This window comes from Heptranchias perlo, chromosome 3 (genome assembly GCF_035084215.1).
Source record: "Heptranchias perlo isolate sHepPer1 chromosome 3, sHepPer1.hap1, whole genome shotgun sequence".
Lineage (NCBI taxonomy): Eukaryota > Metazoa > Chordata > Chondrichthyes > Hexanchiformes > Hexanchidae > Heptranchias > Heptranchias perlo.
Window position 1 is genome coordinate 86,684,690 of NC_090327.1, and position 23,120 is coordinate 86,707,809.

Consider the following 23,120-nt stretch of genomic DNA (forward strand, 5'->3'; position numbering starts at 1 on the left):
ATTTGAAGAGCTGAAATGTGCAACATCAGTTTGAGAAAATTGCAGGTAAAGAAGGACTTGGATGGGAACCTGTGGCAAGATGGTCGGAACGAATCTGGGTGGGGCATTGTGAATGTCTTCTGGCCACCCACCCACCTAGCCTGAGTGCTTTTACAACCAACTTGCTCGCTGGGCCCAGCCAGTGCAAGTGCTCTGTGGCTCACCTGTTTGACTGTCTGCTTAGCCCAAGTATTTTTCTGCTTGTCTACTTGCTTGCTCCCTCAAGTGCTTGATTCAACTGGATGGAGTGTTTCTTAGCCTGCCTGGACTGAGTGGCTAATACCCTGCCTGCTTGCTCACTTGGCCTAAGTTCTTCACAGCCCATCTGCTTGCTCAGCCCAAGTGCTCCTTGGTCCACCTCACTTGTCTGGCCTAAATGCTTCCCCTGCCATGTCACCTGCTTATGTGCCTCGAGTGCTTCTTGGCTCAAGCCAAGCGCGCTCGGAGCCATTCTCATGATCAGTTGTTGCAGTATTTAGCTGTTCTACTGTACTTGTTGATAGTTGACCTTTTCAAGTACAACTAACAAACAAAAGTCATGGTGATTATCAAAGTGTGTAAGGAATAAATTTTAGAGTATTTTAACTTCATTGGGCTGACTCTGTCTTTGTTTTCCAGTACCTTGCTGTATTTCACTGCTTCTGAGTATTCCTCAACCTGTAAATAAAGTTTTAGTCTGAGTTCATTGGTCTGATATTGTGGTATCAGACCAAACCCCAAGATCCTATGCTCTCTCTTCTGAGTTCTTCTGTTTAAATCTTATTTTGAACTTCCAGTACTTGGGGCCAGAGTCTGGCAGTATTAGGGGTTGCTGGGATCTGGCACTATTGGAGTGGAGCAATGTCTTGTAGACTTGTGGGAGGGGGTGTGAAGAGAATGGGACTCAAATTACCCATGGCCTGTTATGGACCATTAAACTAATACTGCGTTCCCGCCAATCAGCATCTTCCTCTGACAAGCTCATAGAGACAGCATAGGATCTTGGGGTTTGGCACCACTGAGGAAGAGAGGTTCTGTGGTCTGGTAACAGAGGGGGCCAGGTTTTGGCAGCACTTTGATGGGGGGGGTGGTGGCAGGGGAGGGAAATCCATGTATAAGGTCTGGGAGAACTGGTAGAGGACTTGGAAGGGAATCCAGCCATAATATTTCAAAAGGCAGTTAATACCACAGTATCAGACCAATGCACTCAGACTAAAACTGATACATTTATTTACAAGTTGAGGAATACTCAGAAGCAGTGAAATGCATCAAGGTACATATGTTACTGGAAAACAAAGATAGAGTCAGCCCAATGGGGTTAAAATACTCTTTAAGATGTATTCCTTACACAGTTTGATAATTGCCATGACTTTTGGATGTTATTTGTAGACATTTTCAAGTACAAGTTTATGTGATCATGTACTGCTTTAAGCTCTCGTACCCTCCGCCACCACTCCCATCGTCAGCGGTCTTTATGTTCCTGCCTTAAAGCATTTAAGGGTAAATGTTCTGCAGCTGCGCTTCTGGCACCACCAAAAGGGTGCATTTTAGGAGATTGCACTTTATGAAAAACCATGCACTTGAGGGTGCACAAATCACTGATATGCACTCCTAAGGTGTGCCACGAGCAGAAAATTTACCTTTTTAGTGCACTGTTGTTGAGTTCGCTGATTTAATACAGTTTAAAGAATGTACATTTCCATGAAAAAAATGACTTCATAGAATTCTTAGTTCATGTTTTATGCAGTTTCCAAGTTTTTATATGAAAAAATTCTGAAGCCTCAAAATAGTTCAGAAGAGAAATTTTGTAACTGAATTTCCAACGGCAATAAAAACACAAGTGACTTTTTTAAAAAAAAATAGATTTTGACACATCTTTTCTTTTCTCATCTATCAGCAAAAAACACAATCACAGGTGCTGCTGAGTCCAAGTGTTTTCAATTTGTGAGGAGTTTGTAGCAATTGTTGATAAATGCAATCACTTGCTCAAAATAAATCTTTGAGAATTAAATCTCCCGTTTCTGGAAAGACCAAAGAAGCTGTCAAATCCTCACAAAATGAAAGTCATTAACTCAAGTTGATGTATAGATTGCATGCTGGGAAAATCTGCAGAATGTGCATTCTCAGTGCACAGATTGTATGCTTGGAAATGCATGATGAGAATGTACAGATACGATTGGAAGCTCAAGCTAATTATTGGGGGGAAAATAACCAGTAGAAGCCCAGGCTTTTGAGATGAGCTGAGGCCTTGAAGTAAAAACTTTAATAAAGGTGTTAAAACCCACAAGACAATCCAATGGGTAAATTTAATCATGTTATTGTGAAATATATAATTTTATTCAAAGCGTTATTTTGGTTTCTAATGTCCAAAATAAAGCCTGGACCTCCAACCCACAAAAGGCCGAAGAACTGTTCAGAGATTTAGAGTGGCTAAAGGCTGAGCAAAGCTGCCATAGTGGTGGACCTGGAAGTATTTGTGGTTGGGCTCGGAGTAGGTGGTCCACTAGGTGGTTGGGTGCTAAACAGATAAAAATTGAGCAAGGAAGAGAGGGGAAAAGAGACTGAATAATTAAAATAACTATATAAAATTAAAAATATACATTTAAAGATTAAAAAATATAACTGTTTTACAGAATATACAAAATGGTGGTGGGTGGAGGAAAGAGTTCTGAAACATGCTTCACAGCACTGCCTGTTGACCAAAGCCTGAAACTACAGTATGACGGCTGATGATGTAGGAACATTTTTAAGTTCTCATGTTTGCAGTAACCTATGAAATTTTCTACACGAGGGAACTTTATCTGCTTCAGTATTTAACATTATCTATGGATGCTTATGCAGGTGTGAAGAATGAAAGTTAAAGGTAACAATTGTCACTATTTTAATAAACTAATTTTTAAAAAAAGTGCTTGTATCCCTAATGTATATGTAAGAAACAAATAACTAATGAATTGGAGCAACTTTTATAAAAAGAATACTCATTACTTGTTTTAGATGGGGAGAGGAGGCGATAGTGGAGTGAAAGGTGTGCAGTGTCAGATAAGACATGGTTGTCAGAATTGAATGGTATGGTCAGTGGAAGAGGAACGTTGAGGAATACTGAAATAGGTAATCTAGTCAGATCTGGATCCAGTTGTTCTTGTATAGTTTTTATATAATGTATAACCGTACCCTGCTGGAAATATCTAAATGCAATATTGTTATTACAAGTGGTATGATTAATACTTTAAGGAATGAAGTCTAGACAAGACTTTGATGTTAGTTGGGTGTGAAGACTGTAATTTCTGGCCTGCGATGGTGTATAATCTATGGTTTTGATTTTTAACTCTGTTCCAAATTAAAGGAAGTCTGTGCACTAAACGAAGTAATGTATATTTATTCCCTGTAGAAAATGCTACCACTGCTGCTCCTCCCAGCTGTTCATTTTGATTGTGAGTAGGAGGAGTTTGGGAGCCAAATTAATTTCCTGCCAAAATTCTTGTATTCAAATCTTTGGCCCCTGATCAGTAAAAATAAGTGACACAATAATGACATTATCCAAAAACTAGTTAATACAAGACAACTTATGTATTCTTTATCATTGACTCTCCAACATGCTAGTAGTGCAGATGTGTAAAAATGTGAGCTATAATATCAGGCTCTTGTACAAGTGATTTTATTTGTTCACTTAAATATTCTGGTAACAGTCCTAATCCATTTTTATATATATTTTTAATGTTAGCATTGACTTTTTCAGTATATTCAAAGAAGTGTTTTAATATTTGTGTCCTTTTGTTAAGAAAAATGCCCATTTTTCTTGCCTTTGCTCCCAAAAGTGTCTACTGCATATGTTTCCATAGGTGCCAGTACCCTTCAGTGCTGCCCTCAAGTGGCCATCCTTTGTTTGTGAAAGCAGACAATTGCTGTCAGCAGGGCATTCAACTATGGAGAGGGCTTCACAGCTGAGCTTGATCCTGCTCTCACTTGACATTTATAGAAGTATACTTTCTAGAAGGGATTAACAGATATCAATTAATATCAGGAATGCTAACTGATTTCCCTCCTCCAGTTGATTATTTCCTGTTCATATCTCAGGGTGCTGAGGCCAACTATAGTGTCTCTACTGGCTGAAATCAGTTAAGTCAGTATTGCTCAAGGGGTGAATCTAGGACTTTCCTGATCATTAGATAAACTCAATGAGCTATCCAAGGAGCTTGCCTATTTTTAAGTACAAACATTTTGCCTCGGTACACTGATGTAACGTTTTCAGCTTCTCTGTATATTGGACTTCCTGAAGTGGGATTTCTTAACACGTGAATACCAAGGGATTGTCATTACATTTTTATTTCATTCAGGTAGCTTTCAAGAGGGCAACAAAGACGTATATCTGCAATTTAGTGATAAATAAACCCTACAAATCTTGGATTTAGAATCTCAACGCAAACTTGTAAAATTTATAGATGATGCCAAACTAGGAGGGGCAGTGAAACCTGAGGAAGTAGATCAGAAATTACAAAATGAGTTGGATAAAATATTTGTGAGCAAAAAATGGCAGATGAAATTTAATAATAAATACATTTAAAATAAGTGTAAAGTACTGCACGTAGGAAGGAAAACAAGCACACACAAACCCCATGAATGGTGTTGAAATAATTAAGGATGAAGTTGAAAGAGACCTAGGATTCTTAATAGATTTAATGCACAACATGTCCAACATATGAAAAGTAGCAATTGACAGCAAAACCAATAGAAGCTTGCACTGTATAACCAAAATACAAGTCAGAGGAAGTCATGATAAAACTATATAGAGCTCTGGTCAGACCACACTGTTGAGTATTGTATCCATTTCTAGTTACTGAGACACAAAGCAGACATTCAACCACTAGAGGCAGCGCAGAGAAGAAAAGCAAGGTTGAAACGAGTGTCAATGATCTATCTGAGCTATGAAGAAAGTTGGGCTTTTCATCCTGAAAATGAGGTGTCTGAGAGGAGATCTTATTAGATGTATACAAAGTAGTAAACGGTATGGAAAAGGTAAATCCGGAAAACCCTGTGGGAATAGGACAGGGGACACAGGTTCAAACTAGTAAAGGATAAATTTAAGATTGATATCAAGAAGTTCTTCATGTAAAGAGTCATCAATACATGGAATGACCTCCTGAGTAGTGGAGGTGAAAACCCTGGAATCGTGTAAGAACCAATTGGATACTGCAGTGGGGAGAACTGTAGGCTACTTTGGATGTATGAATTGCGATGGGCTGAATGGCCTTGCACATCCATAATTATCTTGTGAATTTCTGCTTCATTGCTTCCATATGTATAACTTCTCAGAAAATATTTTCCTTGCATGCAGAGACTTAATTTCCATTGCTAATATTTCAGAACAAAGAAATCTCTAGTGTAACAATTTCTTTAAAAGAGCAGCGTTATTGAAATTTATTCATTTTGTTGTGTTAGTGCAACTGCCTCGAATCAAAGAAATGTACTGTTTGAACTGGAACTTAATTGGAACTGTTCTGAATTCTGACAGGAGAAGCTAATATGATCAAAATATGTCTTGATAGTTAAAAAGTTAACTATGAAGAGCTAAAATTATGTTGAGAAGCTTCCTGTTTGAAGTGATTTTCCTTTTTATATTGTAACTCAAAAATTACAGATGACAAAGCCTGATAGGAAGGGAGCAAGACCAATGGTAGTGAGCTATTGAATACAGGAGTTGGGATGTCTTGTTGAAGTTGTACAAGACATTAGTAAGGCGTTTGACTTATAGGGAGAGGTTGGATAGACTGGGACTTTTTCCCCTGGAGAGTAGGAGGTTAAGGGGTGATCTTATAGAAGTCTATAAAATAATGAGGGGCATAGATAAGGTAGATAGCCAAAATCTTTTCCCAAAGGTAGAGGAGTCTATAACAAGGGGGCATAGATTTAAGGTGAGAGGGGAGAGATACAAAAGGGTCCAGAGGGGCAATTTTTTCACTCAAAGGGTGGTGAGTGTCTGGAACGAGCTGCCAGAGGCAGTAGTGGAGGCGGGTACAATTTTGTCTTTTAAAAAGCATTTGGACAGTTACATAGGTAAGATGGGTATAGAGGGATATGGGCCAAGTGCAGGCAATTGGGACTAGCTTAGTGGTATAAACTGGACGACATGGACATGTTGGGCCGAAGAGCCTGTTTCCATGTTGTAAACTTCTATGATTCTATGGATTTTATTGGAAGTTGTGGGATAATGCAATTAAATTCATTGTTGAAATTGAATGTGATATGTCCATCACTTGAGAGAGAAAATGCTGAGAAAGTGTGTTGGTGAGAAACTATATGGGGGTTAGATACTGGGTGAAAAGAGATGCTACACTTCGGGGCATAGTTCCTTTACGATAAAACTTAGAATCCAGTGTAAGCAGTGTTGTCAAAATTTGAAGTGCTGTGGATAAAGAAAAAAATACTACTTGTATAATAAACGATATCCATGATAAATGGTTCAAAATTCTTTATTATCTTCTTGCATCCATTGACAACCAGTTGAAGTTGCAAAGAAATCATGTGTAGATAGGCAAATTAAAATCACAGTAGGTGGGGAATTGACAAAAGTGACACTTTTAGATTAAAGGAATAGTCCAGGATAAGGCCTCGAGTATTCATGGGAGTTTGCTCTTCTGTTTCCCGTTGATAATTCTTTTTAGATCGAAAATAACATAGCTGCCTCATTAATCAGGTCTATTATCATCTTTGTGGTTTATAAGAACATAAGAAATAGGAGCAGGAGTAGGCCATACTGCCCCTTGAGCCTGCACTGCCATTCAATTCAGCCATTCATGGCTGATCATCGACCTCAACTCCACTTTCCCGCCCAATCCCCATATTCCTTGAATCCCCTGGAGTCCAAAAATCTATCTATCTCAGCCTTGAATATACTCAATGCCTCAGCATCCACACCCCGCTGGGGTAGACAATTTCAAAGATTCACAACCCTCTGAGTGAAGAAATTCCTCCTCATCTCAGTCTTAAATGGCCGACCCCTTATCCTGAGACTCTGCCCCCTAGTTCTAGACTCTCCAGCCATGGGGCACATCCTCTCAGTATATACCCTGTTAAGCCCCCTCAGGATCTTTTATGTTTCAATGAGATCACCCTTCATTCTTCTAAACTCCAGAGAATATAGGCCTATTTTACTCAATACCAAAGGTATTAAGGGATATGGGCCAAAGGCAGGTATATGGAGTTAGATTACAGATCAGCCATGATCTAATCAAATGGCGGAGCAGGCACGAGGGGCTGAATGGCCTAATTATGTTCCTAATATAATCACCAACAAAACAACAAAAGCAGAGATATAAATTAAACCCCCAAATACTGTTGAGCCTAAGCATACTTTTACCATGTTAGTAGGACTGCTTTAATTGGGGAAAAATAATTTACCTCTTGAGCACATTTGCCCTCATTTAGCAGGAAGAACAATCTGAACTGTGAAATTTTTCATGTTGTGCTGCAGCTCAACATTTGTTGGTGGGTTTTATGCCGCAGTGGGGGATTTTTTATAATTGGCTTCTGTGCTAGTTTGGGGAAAATTGTTCAGGCTTCTTGTTTTTGATCGCTATTTAGCTGCTTCTGCTGGAAGTGCGTGTGTGAATATTGAGTGAGGACATGACCGGCATTTCCTGTGATGCAACCGATTTTGCGGTTTAATAGTCTGATGCTTGCTGTCGAGGCTTACGCATGCATAATAGCCAGTTGGGCACATTTCCAGAGGGTAACTGACTATACTACACCAGCAAGAAGTCAATAATTTCCCCAGAGGAAAGATAGGAGGGGAGAACATTTCCAGAATAAGTTGTTGAGGAACAATTTTTTAAAAATTAACAAAATTTCTAACAGAATTGGTGGTTATTCTCAAATATTTATAGTAAGGCTATTCTGGAACATTGCTTCATAATGAATGGGGATTCTATTGAAAAACTTGAAATTTAGGTAAGTTAATACTAAGCTGAAACTATACTATTTTTACTGGTAACTAGAGGGTATAATTTAAGATTCACAAAAGAACAAAGGGAGAGCTTAGGAGATTTCTTTTTGTTAAAGGGGTTATTAGGGAATGAAATACCCTACGAGAAATGTTGGTGGAAGCAGAATACATAAGTTTTAAAAGAGAAATGCATAAATGAAGAAGAAAAATTATTTTAAAGAAAATGGGGAAGGGGTAGGGGTCGGATAGCTCGTTCGAAGAGCAGGCGCAGGTGAAATTGATCAAATGGCTTTCTTCTGTGCTGTAAAATTCTATGATTTAGTAAGTATGTTATCCTTTTAGCAGCAACTTGCACTGTGTCACTTTGTTTTTGATCGGCTTCAAGCCTTTACAGTGTCTTAACTATGATAAATATCTAGTTGGACATAAGGTTACATTTAACTCCTGGTTTTTACTGAATTTACTGATTTTTTTTGCATATAATATGCACCTTGTTAAGTTGGAAAATGGGTCAAAAATAGTTAATGCATACTATTCTTTTCAAAAATCACCGCGGTCTGTTTGTATACAACATAACATTGAAAAATGGGTGAGATATCAGATGCACGTTATAAAATGGAGCCTAAATATATTAAAATCCAAGTGAATTGGGAAGAATCTTGACATAGTGAGATGTCAAAATATGGAGACTTATGCTCCTGGTCCACTTGCACTGTCTCGTGCTCTCCAGCATCAGTCTCCTGCTCTCTCAAGCTGCCTGCGTATTCTATGAATACAGTACCTGTATTCCTAAACCTGGCCTGACATCAATGTTTTGTCTTCCTTCTGTACTCTTGACTCCTGTGCCAATTTGCAAGTCTCCTGCTCCCTTTGTTCCTTGCTGAACAGAAGTTAATCAGCAGGGGACCAGGAGTTTGAACGGTCAGTGCTGTTGCAATGTCCATGAATTTGTCTGTTTGGTGGTCCTAGCAGCATAGGAGATATCTGTTCTTAGCACAGTTAGCAATTGTACACTCATACATGTAAGTGCTGGAACACTGACTTGTTAAGGTTTAAACTGACAGTTTGAGGTTTGGATACTCTTGAGGTTTATGAAAGCTTGTCATGATAGCTGCATGTGCATTTTGTTTTATAAGCTCATCTCTTCAAATTGAACTACTTCAGTTTATAGTGACAGTTTGGTGCCCGTTCTCACCGCATTTTAAGATTTCCACAACATTCTCTACAGGTGCCTTTTGCTGGGAATGTTTAAAAGTTTTGTTGAATTTCTACTTTGTATATACAAAGTATCTACTTTGTAAATTACAAAAGGAAATTTGCATATATACAAATCAGAAGTTTACATACATTTAAAATTCGTGCAACGATAGGAAGTTAGAACAGCAGGAACTTTAGACAGAAATTCCTTCCTTGTTAAGTGCTGTATTATCCGTGGAAAATCTGAGCATCCAACAGCTGCTTTTGTATTTTCCACATAAAACCATTTTACAGTTTAGCTACCTACAGTCATTAAATACAGTCTGTCCAGATTTCTGATACAAATAACCAAGTAAATACTTCCCATTATCAAGAAAATTTGGGATGAAATATGACTATTACATTTCTTTTGAACAATGCTTTCTCTATAGGCTAATTGTACACTAATTGTAGACTAATCGTGCAGTTGTACGTGCAATAGAACTGCAATTCTCAAGCATGTTGGACCATCGAAAATTGGTGGAGATTTGAACAGACAAGCTTTGTGCTTTGTTTTGTTGATGTATATTTCTAAACGTGTTCTTGGAAATTGATTGGTGGCTCAGTGTATTGAAACATCCATATACTCAGTTAAGGAGGTGGTGGAATACAGAGTTGTAAATCTTAGCCTGTCATTGATTTCAGATATGCCCTTTTAAGGAGGAAGGAGACCTGGGTAATTCCCTCTTTCCCCACGAAAGACTGAGTAGGAGGATCACCCCATGCGATACTGATTACAGAATGGCATTGGCAGAGATTTGGGAGCAGGTTGTTCACTTATCCAGGGATGATGCTCACTGTTATGGCTCAGTTTTTTTCCGACAAATTCACTTGTGAAAACTGTTTTCTTAAAACTACCATTTATAATCTGAAACTCACGGATTTTGCTCTTGGCCCCACTTAGTTAGCACACCCAAGTCTAAGATTAATCTCATTCATGGTAAATTGATTACTGGAGAACTTGTAAAATGTTTCTGGTTGATTTGCAAAGTGAAAAATATTCACAATGCTAGACTATTTTGTGCAGGCTAAAGTATGGCCCAGATTTTCAGAAACATAGGCATCATAAACAGCGCACCACTTGTAGGAGAGAACTGGTGAAAGTCCACAAAAGTTCCTCATTAAAATCACTGAGTGATTTGAAAATTTCTTGTGCTATGTTATCCAAAGACTGAAAAATCTAAGCATAGTTAACTAGGTTTATTTTCTTGAAAAAATTATTGCCCAAGAAATGTTAAGCATATTGTGCAGCTTACATTACATAAGAACATAAGAAATAGGAACAGGATTGGCCATACGGCCCCTTGAGCCTGCTCCGCCATTCAATCAGATCATGGCTGATCTTTGACCTCAACTCCACTTTCCTGGCCAATCCCCATATCCCTTGATTCCCCTAGAGTCCAAAAATCTAACTATCTCAGCCTTGAATATATTCATTGACTCAGCATCCACAGCCATCTGGGGTAGAGAATTCCAAAGATTCACAACCCACTGCATGAAGAATTTCCTCCCTATCTCAGTCTTGAATGGCCGACCCCATATCCTGCGATTGTGCCCCCTAGTTCTAGACTCTCTAGCCAGGGGAAACAATCTCTCAGCATCTACCCTGTCAAGCCGCCTCATAATCTTATATGTTTCAATGAGATCACCTCTCATTCTTCTAAACTCCAGAGAGAATAGGCCCATTCTACTCAACCTCTCTTTATAGGACAGCCCTCTCATCCCAGGAATTAATCTAGTGAACCTTTGTTGCACCGCCTCTAAGGCAAGTATTTCCTTCCTTCGATAAGGAGACCAAAACTGTACACAGTACTCCAGGTGAGGTCTCACCAATGTCCTGTACAATTGTAGTAAGACTTCCTTACTTTTGTACTCCAACCCACTTACAATAAAGGCCAACATTCCATTTGCTTCCTAATTGCCTGCTGTACCTGCATACTAACTTTTTGTTTCTTGTACGAGGACACCCAAGTCTCTCTGAACACCAACATTTAATAGTTTTTCACCATTTTAAAAAATATTCTGTTTTTCTATTCTTCCTACCAAAGTGAATAACCTTACATTTCGCCACATTATACTCTACCTGCCACCTTCTTGCCCACTCACTTAAGCTGTCTATATCCCTTTGCAGACTCTTTGCGTCCTCCTCACAGCTTACTTTCCCTTCTAGCTTTGTATAGTCAGCAAACTTGGATACATTACACTTGGTCCCTTCATCTAAGTCATTAATATAGATTGTAAATAGCTGAGGCTCAAGCATTGATCCTTGCGGCACCCCACTAGTTACAGCCTGCCAACCTGAGAATGACCTGTTTATCCCTACTCTCTGTTTTCTGTCCTTTAACCAATCCTCTATCCATGCTAATATATTACACAAGGTAAGGGCTCATGGGGTTAGGGGTAACAATCTTTTACGTGGCACCTTATCGAATGCCTTTTGAAAATCCAAATAAACTACATCCACTGGTTCTCCTTTATCTACCCTGCTAGTTACATTCTCAAAAAACTCTTAATAGGTTTGTCAAACACTATTTCCCTTTCATAAAATCATGTTGACTCTGCCTAATCACATTATGATTTTCTAAGTGCCCTGTTACCACTTCCTTAATAATGGATTCCAGCATTTTCCCGATGACTAATGTCAGGCTAACTGGCCTATAGTTCGCTGTTTTCTCTCTCCCTCTCTTGAAGAGTGGGGTAACATTTGCTGCCCTCCAATCCACTGGGACCATTACAGAATCTGGAGAATTTTGGAAAATCATAACCAATGCATCCACTATCTCTGCAGCCACCTCTTTTAGAACTCTCCGATGTAGGCCATCAGGTCCATAGGATTTGTCGACTTTTAGTCCCATTAGTTTGTCCAGTACTTTTTCTCTAGTGATATTAATTACTATAAGTTCCTCACTTTCATTTACCCCTTGATTCCCCACTATTTTTGATATGCTTTTTGCATCTTCTACTGTGACGAGATACAAAATATTTGTTTAACATTTCTGCCATTTCCTGATTTCCCCATTATAATTTCTCCTGTCTCAGCCTCTAAGGGACCAACGTTTACTTTTGGTACTCTTCCTTTTTACATACTCGTAGAAGCTCTTATCCGATTTTATAATTCTTGCTTGTTTACTTTCATATTCTATTTTCTCCCTTTTTATCAATTTTTTGGTCGTCCTTTGTTGGTTTCTAAAACTCTCCCAGTCCCCAGCCTTATTACTCTTCTTGGCAACATTATAGGCCTCTTCATTCAATCTAATACTCTCCTTAACTTTAGTTAGCCACGAATGGATCACTTTTCCTGTGGAGTTTTTATTTCTCAATGGAATGTATATTTGTTGAGAATATTGAAATAGTTCTTTAAATATTTGCCATTGCTTTTCAACTGTCAAACCCTTTAGTTTAATTTCCCAATCTACCTTTGACAGCTTGCCCCTCATACCTATGTAATTGGCTTTATTTAAGTTTAAGACTCTAGTTTCTGGCTTAAGTACGTTACTTTCAAACTCGATATGAAATTCTATATATTATGATCGCTCTTCCCCTGAAGTTCTTTTACTGTGCGATTACTAATTAACCCTATCTCATTACACAATGCAAGATCTAAAATAGCCTGTTCCCTGGTCAGTTTCCTGATGTATTGCTCTAGGAAACGTCTCGAATACATTCTGTGAACTCGTCTTCCAAACTACCATTACCAATTTGATTTGCCTAGTCTATATGCAGATTAAGTCCCCCATGATTACTGCATTATCTTTGTTACAAGCTCCTATTATTTCACGGTTAATACTCAGTCCAATGATATAGATACTATTGGGGGTCTATAAACTACTCCCACCAGCGTTTTCTGCCCTTTGTTATTTCTTATTTCCACCCATGCTGATTCTACTTTCTGATCTTCCGAGCCAACATCCTTTCTCACCACTGTCCTTACGTCATCCTTTATTATTAGGGCTACACCCCCTCCTTTTCCATTCTGCCGGTCCTTTCTAAATGTCATGTACCCTGGAATATTTAGTTCCCAACCTTGGTCATTTTGCAACTATGTCTCTGTAATGGCTATTAGGTCAAACCCATTTATCTCTATTTGTGCAATTAATTCATCTTATCTTGTTACGAATGCTCTGTTCATTCAGATAAAGAGCCTTTAATTTTGACTCTTTCCCATTTTTTTTCCTGCTTTGACCTTTCTTGTTGTTGCATTATTATTGGTAAACTCTCTGTCCCTTCCTGCCACACTCTGCTTATCTTCACCCAAGTCACTACACTGTTCTATTGTCTTAACTTTCTCATTAGATTTCTAAATTTCCCCATACCAGACCCCTTCTTCATGCCCCCCCCCCCCACGTTAAAGAGGGTATGACATGTCTGTCACATGAATCATATGATTGTTACTTTTTAATATCTATTTGAGATGTTAAATTTGTCATACTAGCTGAATATGCAAACATAATCATGGAACTGAAATTGTTGCTCCTGTTACGTAATGTTTTGAGGGCAAACTTGTGAAGGATGAATGAATAAATCACTTAACACAGTTGCTTGGTCTGTTCTGAAAAGTGATCAAGTAAGGTTATTCAGTAGAGGAGATAAAGTCTCTCAGCATGTCCAGGAGGAGCAGATTAATCTGATCCCAAGAAAGAGCCAAAGCACTCATATTGAATCTGTTGATGGAGCATGAGATACGAGTCCCTCGGTAGCAAATATCCCGTATTTTAATATCTGTGGAAGCTGAGAAAATACATATTTAAATCCCTTTGTCCTGAGACTAGATGGAAGACAAGTAATCAAATTATCTCCTTAAACCCCTCTCACTGCCCCCTCCACCCTCACCTCCAGCAAAAAGTGCAAGGAGCTTATGGACTTCTTTGTCACTAAGATTAAGACTATCCGTTCAGCTGCCCTAGCCCTGGTCCCGCATCTTTCTCTAGTTTCTCTCCAATCTCTCCTCAAGCCCTCTCTGAGCTCACCTTGTCAATGAGACCCACCTCCTGTTCTCTCGACCCTATTCCCACTAAACTGGCACCCATGCTAGCTGACATTGTAAATGGTTCCCTCGCCTCAGGTACTGTCCCTCCCCCATCATCAGCCCTGTCCTCAAAAAGCCCACTCTTGACTCCTCTGTCTTTGCAGACTACCTCCCCATCTCCAACATCACTTTCTTGACAGGATAGATGCTGAGAGGCTGTTTCCTCTAGCTGCAGAGTCTAGAACTCAGGGTCATAGTCTCAAGATAAGGGGTCAGCCATTTAGGACTGAGATGAGGAGGAATTTCTTCACTCGGGGGTATAAATCTTTGGTATGCTCTACCCCAGAGAGCTGTGGATGCTCAGTTGTGAGGTCGATAGATTTTTGGACTCTTAGGGAATCAAGGGGAATGGGGATTGGGTGGGAAAGTGGAGTTGAGGTCATAGATCAGCCAGTCTTATTTAATGGTGGAGCCTGCTCCTAGTTCTTATGGACCTCAGTCCTTGAACGAGTTTACATCTCCCAAATCTGTGCCTAGATTTCCCGAAACTCCATGTTTGAAGCTCTCCAATCAGGTTTCCAACCCTGCCACAGCACCAAAACAGCCCTAATCAAAGTCATAAATAACTTCCTCTATGACTGTGACCATGGTGCATTATGCCTCCTCATGCTGCTTGACCTCTCTGCATCCTATGACACGGATGATCACGCCATCCTCATCCAACACCTCTCCTCCGTTATCAAGTTGAGTGGACTGCCTTCACCCGTTCCACACTTACCTATCCAATCGTAGCCAGAGAATCTCCTGCAGTGTTTTCTCTTCCCACCCCTACGCAGTTATCTCGAGTTCCCCCAGGATACATCCTTGGTTCCCTCCTATTTCTCATATGCATGCTGCCCCTCGGTGATATCATCCAAAGACATGAAGTCAGGTTCCACAGGTGCACTGAGGACACCCAGTTCTACCTCACCACCAGCCGTCTCAGCTCCTCCACTGCTTCTGTATTGTCAGCCTGCTTATCTAACATTCAGTCCTGGATGAGCAGACATTTCCTCCAGTTAATCGTTGAATAGACCAAAGCCATTGCCTTCGGCCCACGCCTCAAACTCATTTCCCTTGCCGCCGAAACCATCCTCCTCCCCATCTTGCAATTCTCTTAAAATTACACTGCCTGCAATGAGCTTGTTCCCTTTCCTCCCCTTGGTCGCTGGACTGGCTGTGAGCTTGTTGCCACTGGCTCTGGACAGCCACCATCACTCTTGGAGACAGCATCACATTGAGGTAATTCTGAAAATAGGTGGTGAACGTGTGAAAATCCCTTTGAAAAGCAGAGACATTTGTGTAAGCATCAGCATTCTTTATATTCAGACAAAGAATCCAGGACGTTGTTTTCCATACAGGAATCCCACACCCCGTCCCAGTCAAAGTCCTTATTTCTCCTGTTGTAGTTCTTTCACTTTTTCACTACCTCCCCTGCTGAGACACTTTGCCAGCACCCCAAGCTAGTTTTCTGTGCTCTCCCACTGACACAACCCCTCCTTGCATCTAGCACCTTCCATGGTAATCCTGCCCCCCCCCCCCCCCCGTGAATTTTCACAGTTTCCCCCACCGATGTAGTTGTGGTGTTTTCCCCCCACCCTGAAGTGATTTTCCAGTCTTTTACACCCCTTTTGTCCTTCCCCCTCCAATTTATACATTGAAACTCTGCATAATGGTTTTAATAGTACTGTAGGGATGTGACTGTTTGTCTTATTTTCTAGGTGACTGAAATCCAAGATTGGAGTGCCTCTAGCCCTCACAGTGCAGCATATGTTCTGTGGGACAATGGAGCCAAGAACTTATACAGAGTGGGGTTTGAGGGCATGGTAAGTAGGGTCAGCACTACAATTATGCATTTTCTGGTTGAAGAGTTTGGGTGTTCTAAGCATGTGCTATATAGAGTGTTGACTGTGATGTGACACTTAAAAAGGCACTGTACTAAAGTAATATTCAGCCTTCATTAATGAATGGGATCGTGCATATTGATCAAATCAAAAATTGGTCTTCGTAAAAATCACGAATGAAGTTTGTGTTTATACTCTATAGTTGTAATTTAGAGTTAAAATTTTCCATCTCCTGTTTGTATATTTGAACTCCTTTGCACACACCAAGCAAACAGAATCATAGAAAGTTTACAGCATGGAAAGAGGCCATTTGGCCCATCGAGTCTGTGCCGGCTCAATGCAAGAGTAATCCAGCTAGTCCCACTCCCCCGCCCTATCCCCATAGCCCTGCAAATTTTTTCCTTTCAAGTACATATCCAGTTCCCTTTTGAAAGCCACGATTGAATCTGCCTCTACCACCCTCTCATGCAATGCATTCCAGATCATAACCACTCGCTGTGTAAAAAAGTTTTTCCTCATGTCACCTTTGTTTCTTTTGCCATTCACTTTAAATCTATGTCCTCTGGTTCTTGACCCTTCCACCATTGGGAACAGTTTATCTCTCTATACTGTCTAGACCCTTCATGATTTTAAATACCTCTATCAAATCTCTCAATCTTCTCTGTTCCAAGGAGAACAACCCCAGTTTCTCCAGTCTATCCATGTAACTAAAGTCCCTCATCCCTGGAATCATTCTAGTAAATCTTTTCTGCACCCCTCTGTAAGGCCTTCACATCATGCCTCAAGAGCGGTGCTCAGAATTGGACACAATACTCCAGTTGTGGTCGAACCAGTGTTTTTTAAAGGTTCAGCGTGACTTCCTTGCTTTTGTACTCTATGTCTCTATTTATAAAGCCCAGGATCCCATATGCCTTTTTAACTGCTTTCTCAACCTGCCCTGCCACCTTCAACGTTGTGCATTGTAAAACACAATGTGAATGTTGCATTATTCTGTGGTAAATTATCTCATTGTGGCATAAAAGGAATCAGTAAATTGGTTTAAGTGCTTATCTGAGATTGGAACAAAAGCAATAATTTTTTTTAAAAGCAACAAAATTGAGAGTTTTTAGTGCAGCACAGGCTTGATTGGCATTTTCTTAAATTGAAACAAATATTCAGTCCATCAAGCCCATTCCTTCATGAACCCCAACTCATTTATTTATTGTTTTGAAGGAAGCTTTTCTCTGCCTCAAGAGGTAATCAAGCAAAACTTTAGAATATAACTTATAATGTACATTATTTTAGTTCTGGATTAATTTGCTTGAGATTAATTACACACATGCTGTTTGTCTTATTTCAATTTATTGTGTATTTCAGGTCTCCCATTCTTGCAGTTTTAAACTGTTTCTCATCTCATAGGCAAGAAGAAAAACAAAAATCTGACTCCTAATATTGCTTATATTCTGAGGTTGATTAGTGCATCGGTGAGGTGTGGTGGCAGTATGGAATTGTGGATTCATGCCAGTCTTGATCTTGCCTATGCTTTCTGGTGATCAGTCAAATGGAGCCCCCCACCCCCTTCATGTCTCCGGGAAGGTTTAGATGTGATAGATACCCGGCTGAGAATAATTAGCAACAAGAGTAGGCCATTCAGCCCCCTCGAGCCTGTTCTGCCATTCACTGAGATCATGGCTGATCTGTACCCTAACTCCATCCACGCGCCTTGACTCCATATCCCTTACTACCCTGGGCTAGCAAAAATCTATCGCTCTCAGATTTAAAATTATTAATTGAGCAAGCATCTGCTTTTTGTGGTTGAGCGTTCCACACTTCTGCCATCCTTTGTGTGAGGAAGAGTTTCCTAACTTCTCTCCTGAAAGACCTGGCTCTGATTTTAAGGTTATGTCTCCTTGTCCTAGATCCCCCCACCAGCGGAAAAGGTTTCTCTCTATCTTACCATATCAATTCCTTTCAAAATCCTAAAAACTCCAATCAAATCACCCCTTAATCGTCTATACTCCAGGGAATAAAAGCCTAGTTTATGTACTCTCCTCATAATTTAATCTTTAGAGCCATGGTAACATTCTGGTGAATCTGCACTGCACTCCTTCCAAGGCCAATATGCCCTCTCTAAGGTGCAGTGCCCAGAACTGTACTCCAGACGTGGTCTTACCAGGGCTTTGTATAGCTGTAGCAAAACTTCCTCTCCTTTATATTCTAGCCCTCTCGATATAAAGGCTAATATTCCATTAGCCTTTTTCACTATTTTTGTACCTGACCACTACATTTTAGTGATCTGTGTACATGGACCCCTAAATCTCTTCGGACCTCTACTGTTCCTAGCTTTTCACCATAAAAAATACTTGGATCTATCCTTTTTTGGTCCAAAATGGATGACCTCACCAATACCTGCATTGAAATCCATCTGCCACAGTTTTGCCCACTCACTTAATCTATCAATGTCTCTTTGTAATTTTATGCTCCTGTCCACACTACTTACTATGCCACCAAACTTTGTGTCATTTGTAAACCTGGATATATGGCGCTCTCTTGTGTTATCTAAGTCATTAATAAATATAGTGAATAGTTGAGGCCCCAGCACAGACCTTTGTGGGACACCACTAGTCACTTCCTTCCAATTGGAGTACATACCCATTATCCCTAAACGCTGTCTTCTTCCGCCTAACCAATCTCCTAACCTGGTCAATAATTTGCCTTCAATTCCATGAGCTTTAATTTTAGCTAACAGTCTCTTAAGTGGAACCTTATTGAATGCCTTCAGGAAGTCCATATAAACTACATCCATAGACATTCCCCTCTCTACTACTTTAGTTACTTCCTCAAAAAATTCAGTTAGGTTCATTAGACATGACCTACCCTTTACAAATCCATGTTGGCTCTCTCTAATCAGCTCAAGTTTCTCTATGTGCTCAGTCATGCTGTCCTTAATTATAAATTCCAATAACTTCCCCACAACAGATGTTCGACTAACAGGTCTATAATATCCTGGTTTCTGTCTCTCACCTTTCTTACATAATGGAGTTACATTTTGCAATTTTCCAATCTAAAGGGACAATTCTTGAATTGAAAGAACTTTGGAAAATTATGGCTAAAGCATCTGCAATTTCCTCACTTATTTCCGTTAAAACCCTGGGGTGGAAACCATCAGGTCTTGGGGATTTGTCAGTCTTTGGTGCCATTATTTTTTCTAATACTGTTTTTTTGCTTATGTTAACTTTAATGAGTTCCAGTCCTTAATTCATTATTAGTTTCCCTGGAATGTCAGGTATATCCTCTTCCTCTACTGTAAAGACTGACACACAGTAATTATTCAACAAGTCTGCCATTTCCTTATTTTCATTTGCAATATTACCTGTATCTGTTTTTAAAGAGTCCACATTACCCTTGACTACCCTTTTTCTTCTAATATAATTGTAAAAACTTTGTGTTAATCTTGATAACCCTTGCAAGTTTCTTTTCGTATTCCCTTTTTGTAGCTCTTACTATCTTTTTTGTCTTCCTTTGCTGTTCTTTATATCTCTGTAATTGTAGGTAGCGAGGTTGGAGACTGACACTGGTGCTATGTGTCAAGAAGCAGAACACTGAATGGTGTTTAGCAGGACGCAGAAGGGGTTTGTTATTCCAATCGCAGAATTTAAGGCCCGGGGAAAAGTGGTTCTCTATTGTTCCGCTGTGTGGCGATTGTTCCATTTATTTTGATAAGTGCTTTTGATTGCAGGAGAAACATGTGTTGGCATTCAGTGATGTTTATTCAAGGTAAAAACACAATGTCAGAGAGTCAACCCAGCATACTCTAATAAACCCAGACTACTAAATAAAGTAACAAATAAATGTTAAAACTTCATTCTTCTCAAAATTTTAAAGGAATGGCATTTACTTCATACATGGTTTGAAGTGAATTTAGGGCTACATTTTAAATTCTCACTAGAAAATGGCTAGGTGGATACTTTGCATTCCAAAGCTGCGACATGGAAACAACATTCTGTGGCTGTTTATTGAAAGTTTTGAGCTGTACGGAGAAGCTTTGCCTGAGGTCGCTTGTTTGGAAGAAAAGTTCTGTTGCAGTCAATCCATCTTGGTGGAGAAGGAGAGCAAATATTTTCCCACTATTATTTCGGTCTTATTTCCTTCACTTTTCCTGATCATTTCCTTCCTTATTTTCTTGACATTGTTGACATTGCTAAGTTTAAAAAAAATTATTCTCAGGGTTTGGGCGTCATTGGCAAGGCTGCCATTTATTGCCTATCCCTAGTTGCCCATAGAAGGTGACGGTGGGCCATCGCCTTGAACCGCTGCAAGCGGTTTCAAACAAATGGCAGTAATGAGTCAACTGTGTTGGTGTGGGACTGAAGTCACGTGTAGGCCGGACTGGATAAAGATGGCAGGTTTCCTTCCCTAAAGGACATCAGTGAACCAGTTGGGTTTTTACGACAATCCGACAGCTCCATGGTCATTTTTACTGAAACCAGCTTTTTATTTCCAGATTGTTTTTAAAAGAGCTCAAAATCTCAAACTGCTTTGGTGGGATTTTGAACTCGTGCTCTCTTGATTATTAGTTGAGGCCTCTGGATTACTAGTCCAGTAACATAACTATTACACCACTATACCCATGGTGAAGGTTGCAGGAGCTTTAATCACTTTTGGTGCCTTGTCCTGGGGACGTTTATTAATTGTGTGAGCCTTGATTGTCTATTCGACTGTGTAGGGCATCAGAGCCAAGCCTGAACAAGCCCTAACCCAACATCCACATTCATGCAATTCGAACTGGATCATTGGATAATTGAAAGCCATTGCTGTGTTTTTCTGCTTTCCCTCCTTCCTTAACCCTGGCCAAGTGCAATTGTAGTGCCCGTACTGTTACAGTACCTGAGATCAGCTAAGTCAACACTGAGCAGTAATTGAACCTGGAGCTTATATGGTCTGTTTTGCCTAGCCACATACAGGATGAAGCCCCTGAGCCCCATCTGGGAAGTTCTGCTTTTTATTTTACTATTAACTAGGGTGGGAGAGTGAAACCTTCATTTTTAACCTGTTTTGTGTGTCTGTGTATGATAGGTATATAATTTAAGAGCATTAATATGATTTTTTTTCTCCCTTTTAACCAGTCTGACTTGAAATGTGTCCAGGATGCAAAAGGAGGTTCCTTTTACAGAGATCATTGTCCTGTGCTAGGTATGTAACTACAGGCATTTTTCATAAGAAGGACTCAAAACTCAAGCAAATTGAATGAATGCACAGCATAGTGGTTTAGTATGCTGACTTTTTAACCCCTGGGATCTGGGTTTATATCCACCATCATCAGTTGCCAATCTTCTGCGCTCCTATGACTGTGCTCCACACCTCTGTTCTTCATGCATGATCTTAATTCTTAAGGCAGGGGCCTGAACCTTGGTGTTGTGTTTTGAACTGTCCATGGTTGCTCTTTCATTGACTTATGTACTGCAGATGCATCATGGCTTGCAGGTTATAGATGCTTTTGGCCAATTCAAGGATTAGCTCGTCACCTTTTGATGGCACTTCCTCCATCAAGGGTTCCACCACCCTCCTGCAGCCGCTCATCTGCCTGAAGCCATTGGTACTTTCTGGAGGTCAGGTATTAAAACCTGCTATTGTAATAACAATAGATGGTACTACCCGGACCTAGTCAATGCCGAGTGCCGGCGGCGGTTAAGTAACTGTGCCACCTCCAGAAAGAACCAATGGATTTATATCCAGTACAGATGAATTGGATGAAAACCTTAGATGATGATTGTCCTATTTGAGCTCGTCCTCACCAATCTACTTGTCGCAGATACACCTGTCTGTAACACTGTTGATAGAAGTGACCACCGTACAGTCCTTGTGGAGAACGAGACCCGTCTTCACACTGAGGACACCCTCCATCATGTCGTGTCACTACCACTGAGCTAAGTGGGATAGATTAAGAACAGACCTAGCAACTCAAAACTGGGCATCCGTGAAGCGTTGTAGACCATCAGCAGCAGCAGAATTGTATTCCACCACAGTCTGTAACCTCATGGCCCAGCATATCCTTCACTTCTCCATCACCATCAAGTCAGATGACTAACACTGGTTAAATGAGGAGTGTAGAAGAGCATGCCAGGAGCAACACCAGGCTTACCTGAAAATGAGGTATAACTAGGTGAAGCTATATTACAAGACTACATGCATGCTTAACAGCAGAAACAGCATGCTAGGGACAGAGCTAAGTGATCCCACAACCAACAGATCTGGTCATAGCTCTGCAGTCCTGCCATATCGAATGTTGGTCGAAAATTGAGCAGCTAATGGGAGGAGGAGGCTCCATGAACCTCCCCATCCACAAAGATAGCAGAGCTCAGCATGTGAGTGCAAAAAAAGAGGCTGAAGTGTTTGTAACCATTTTCAGCTAGAGGTATCGAATGGATGATCCTCCTCTGTCACCTCCTGAGATTCCCACCATCACAAATGCCAGTCTTCAGGTAATCTGATTGACTCTGTGTGACATAAAGAAATGACTGAATGCACTGGACACAGCAAAGTCTATGGGGCCCGACAATATCCCGCCTATAATGCTGAAGAACTGTGCTCCAGAACTAGCCGTACCCTTAGCTATGCTGTTCCAGTACAGCTACAACACCGGCATCTACCCAACAATAACGACAAGTATGTCCTGTCCACAAAAATCAGGACAAATCCAATCCGGCCAATTACCGCCCCATCAACCTACTCTGAATCATCAGCAAAGTGATGGAAGGAGTGGTCAACAATGTTATCAAACGACACTTACTCATCAATAAGCTGCTCACTGATGCTTAGTTTGGGTTCTGCCAAAACAACTTGGCTGCAGATCGCATTACAGTCTTAGTCCAAACGTGGACACTAGCTAAATTCCAGAGTTGAGGCAAGAGTGCTTGCCTTTGACATCTAGGCAGCATTTGACAGAGTGTGGCACCAAGGAGTCCTTGTAAAACCGAAGTCAATGGAGATTGGAGGGAAAGCTCTCCAATGGCTGGAGTCATACTTGGAACAAAGGAAGATGGTTGTGGCCATTGGAGGCCAATTATCTCAGCCCCAGGACATAGCTGCAGGAGTTTCT

The 23,120-nt window shown here is 40.3% G+C and overlaps 1 protein-coding gene and 1 long non-coding RNA gene across 3 annotated transcripts in view; one reads left to right on the plus strand and one right to left on the minus strand.

The window, feature by feature from the left end:
- Positions 1-23,120, plus strand: part of mib1 (MIB E3 ubiquitin protein ligase 1) — a 176,970-nt gene that overhangs the window by 16,577 nt on the left and 137,273 nt on the right. For both annotated transcript variants that reach the window (XM_067980727.1, XM_067980726.1), the window contains exons 4-5: positions 15,920-16,024; positions 21,148-21,214. In XM_067980727.1, the coding sequence (XP_067836828.1) occupies positions 15,920-16,024; positions 21,148-21,214 (172 nt within the window). The remainder of the gene's footprint in view (positions 1-15,919; positions 16,025-21,147; positions 21,215-23,120) is intronic.
- The window catches only part of LOC137317146 (uncharacterized), a 51,262-nt gene that overhangs the window by 4,891 nt on the left and 23,251 nt on the right, over positions 1-23,120 (minus strand). The window lies entirely within an intron of this gene.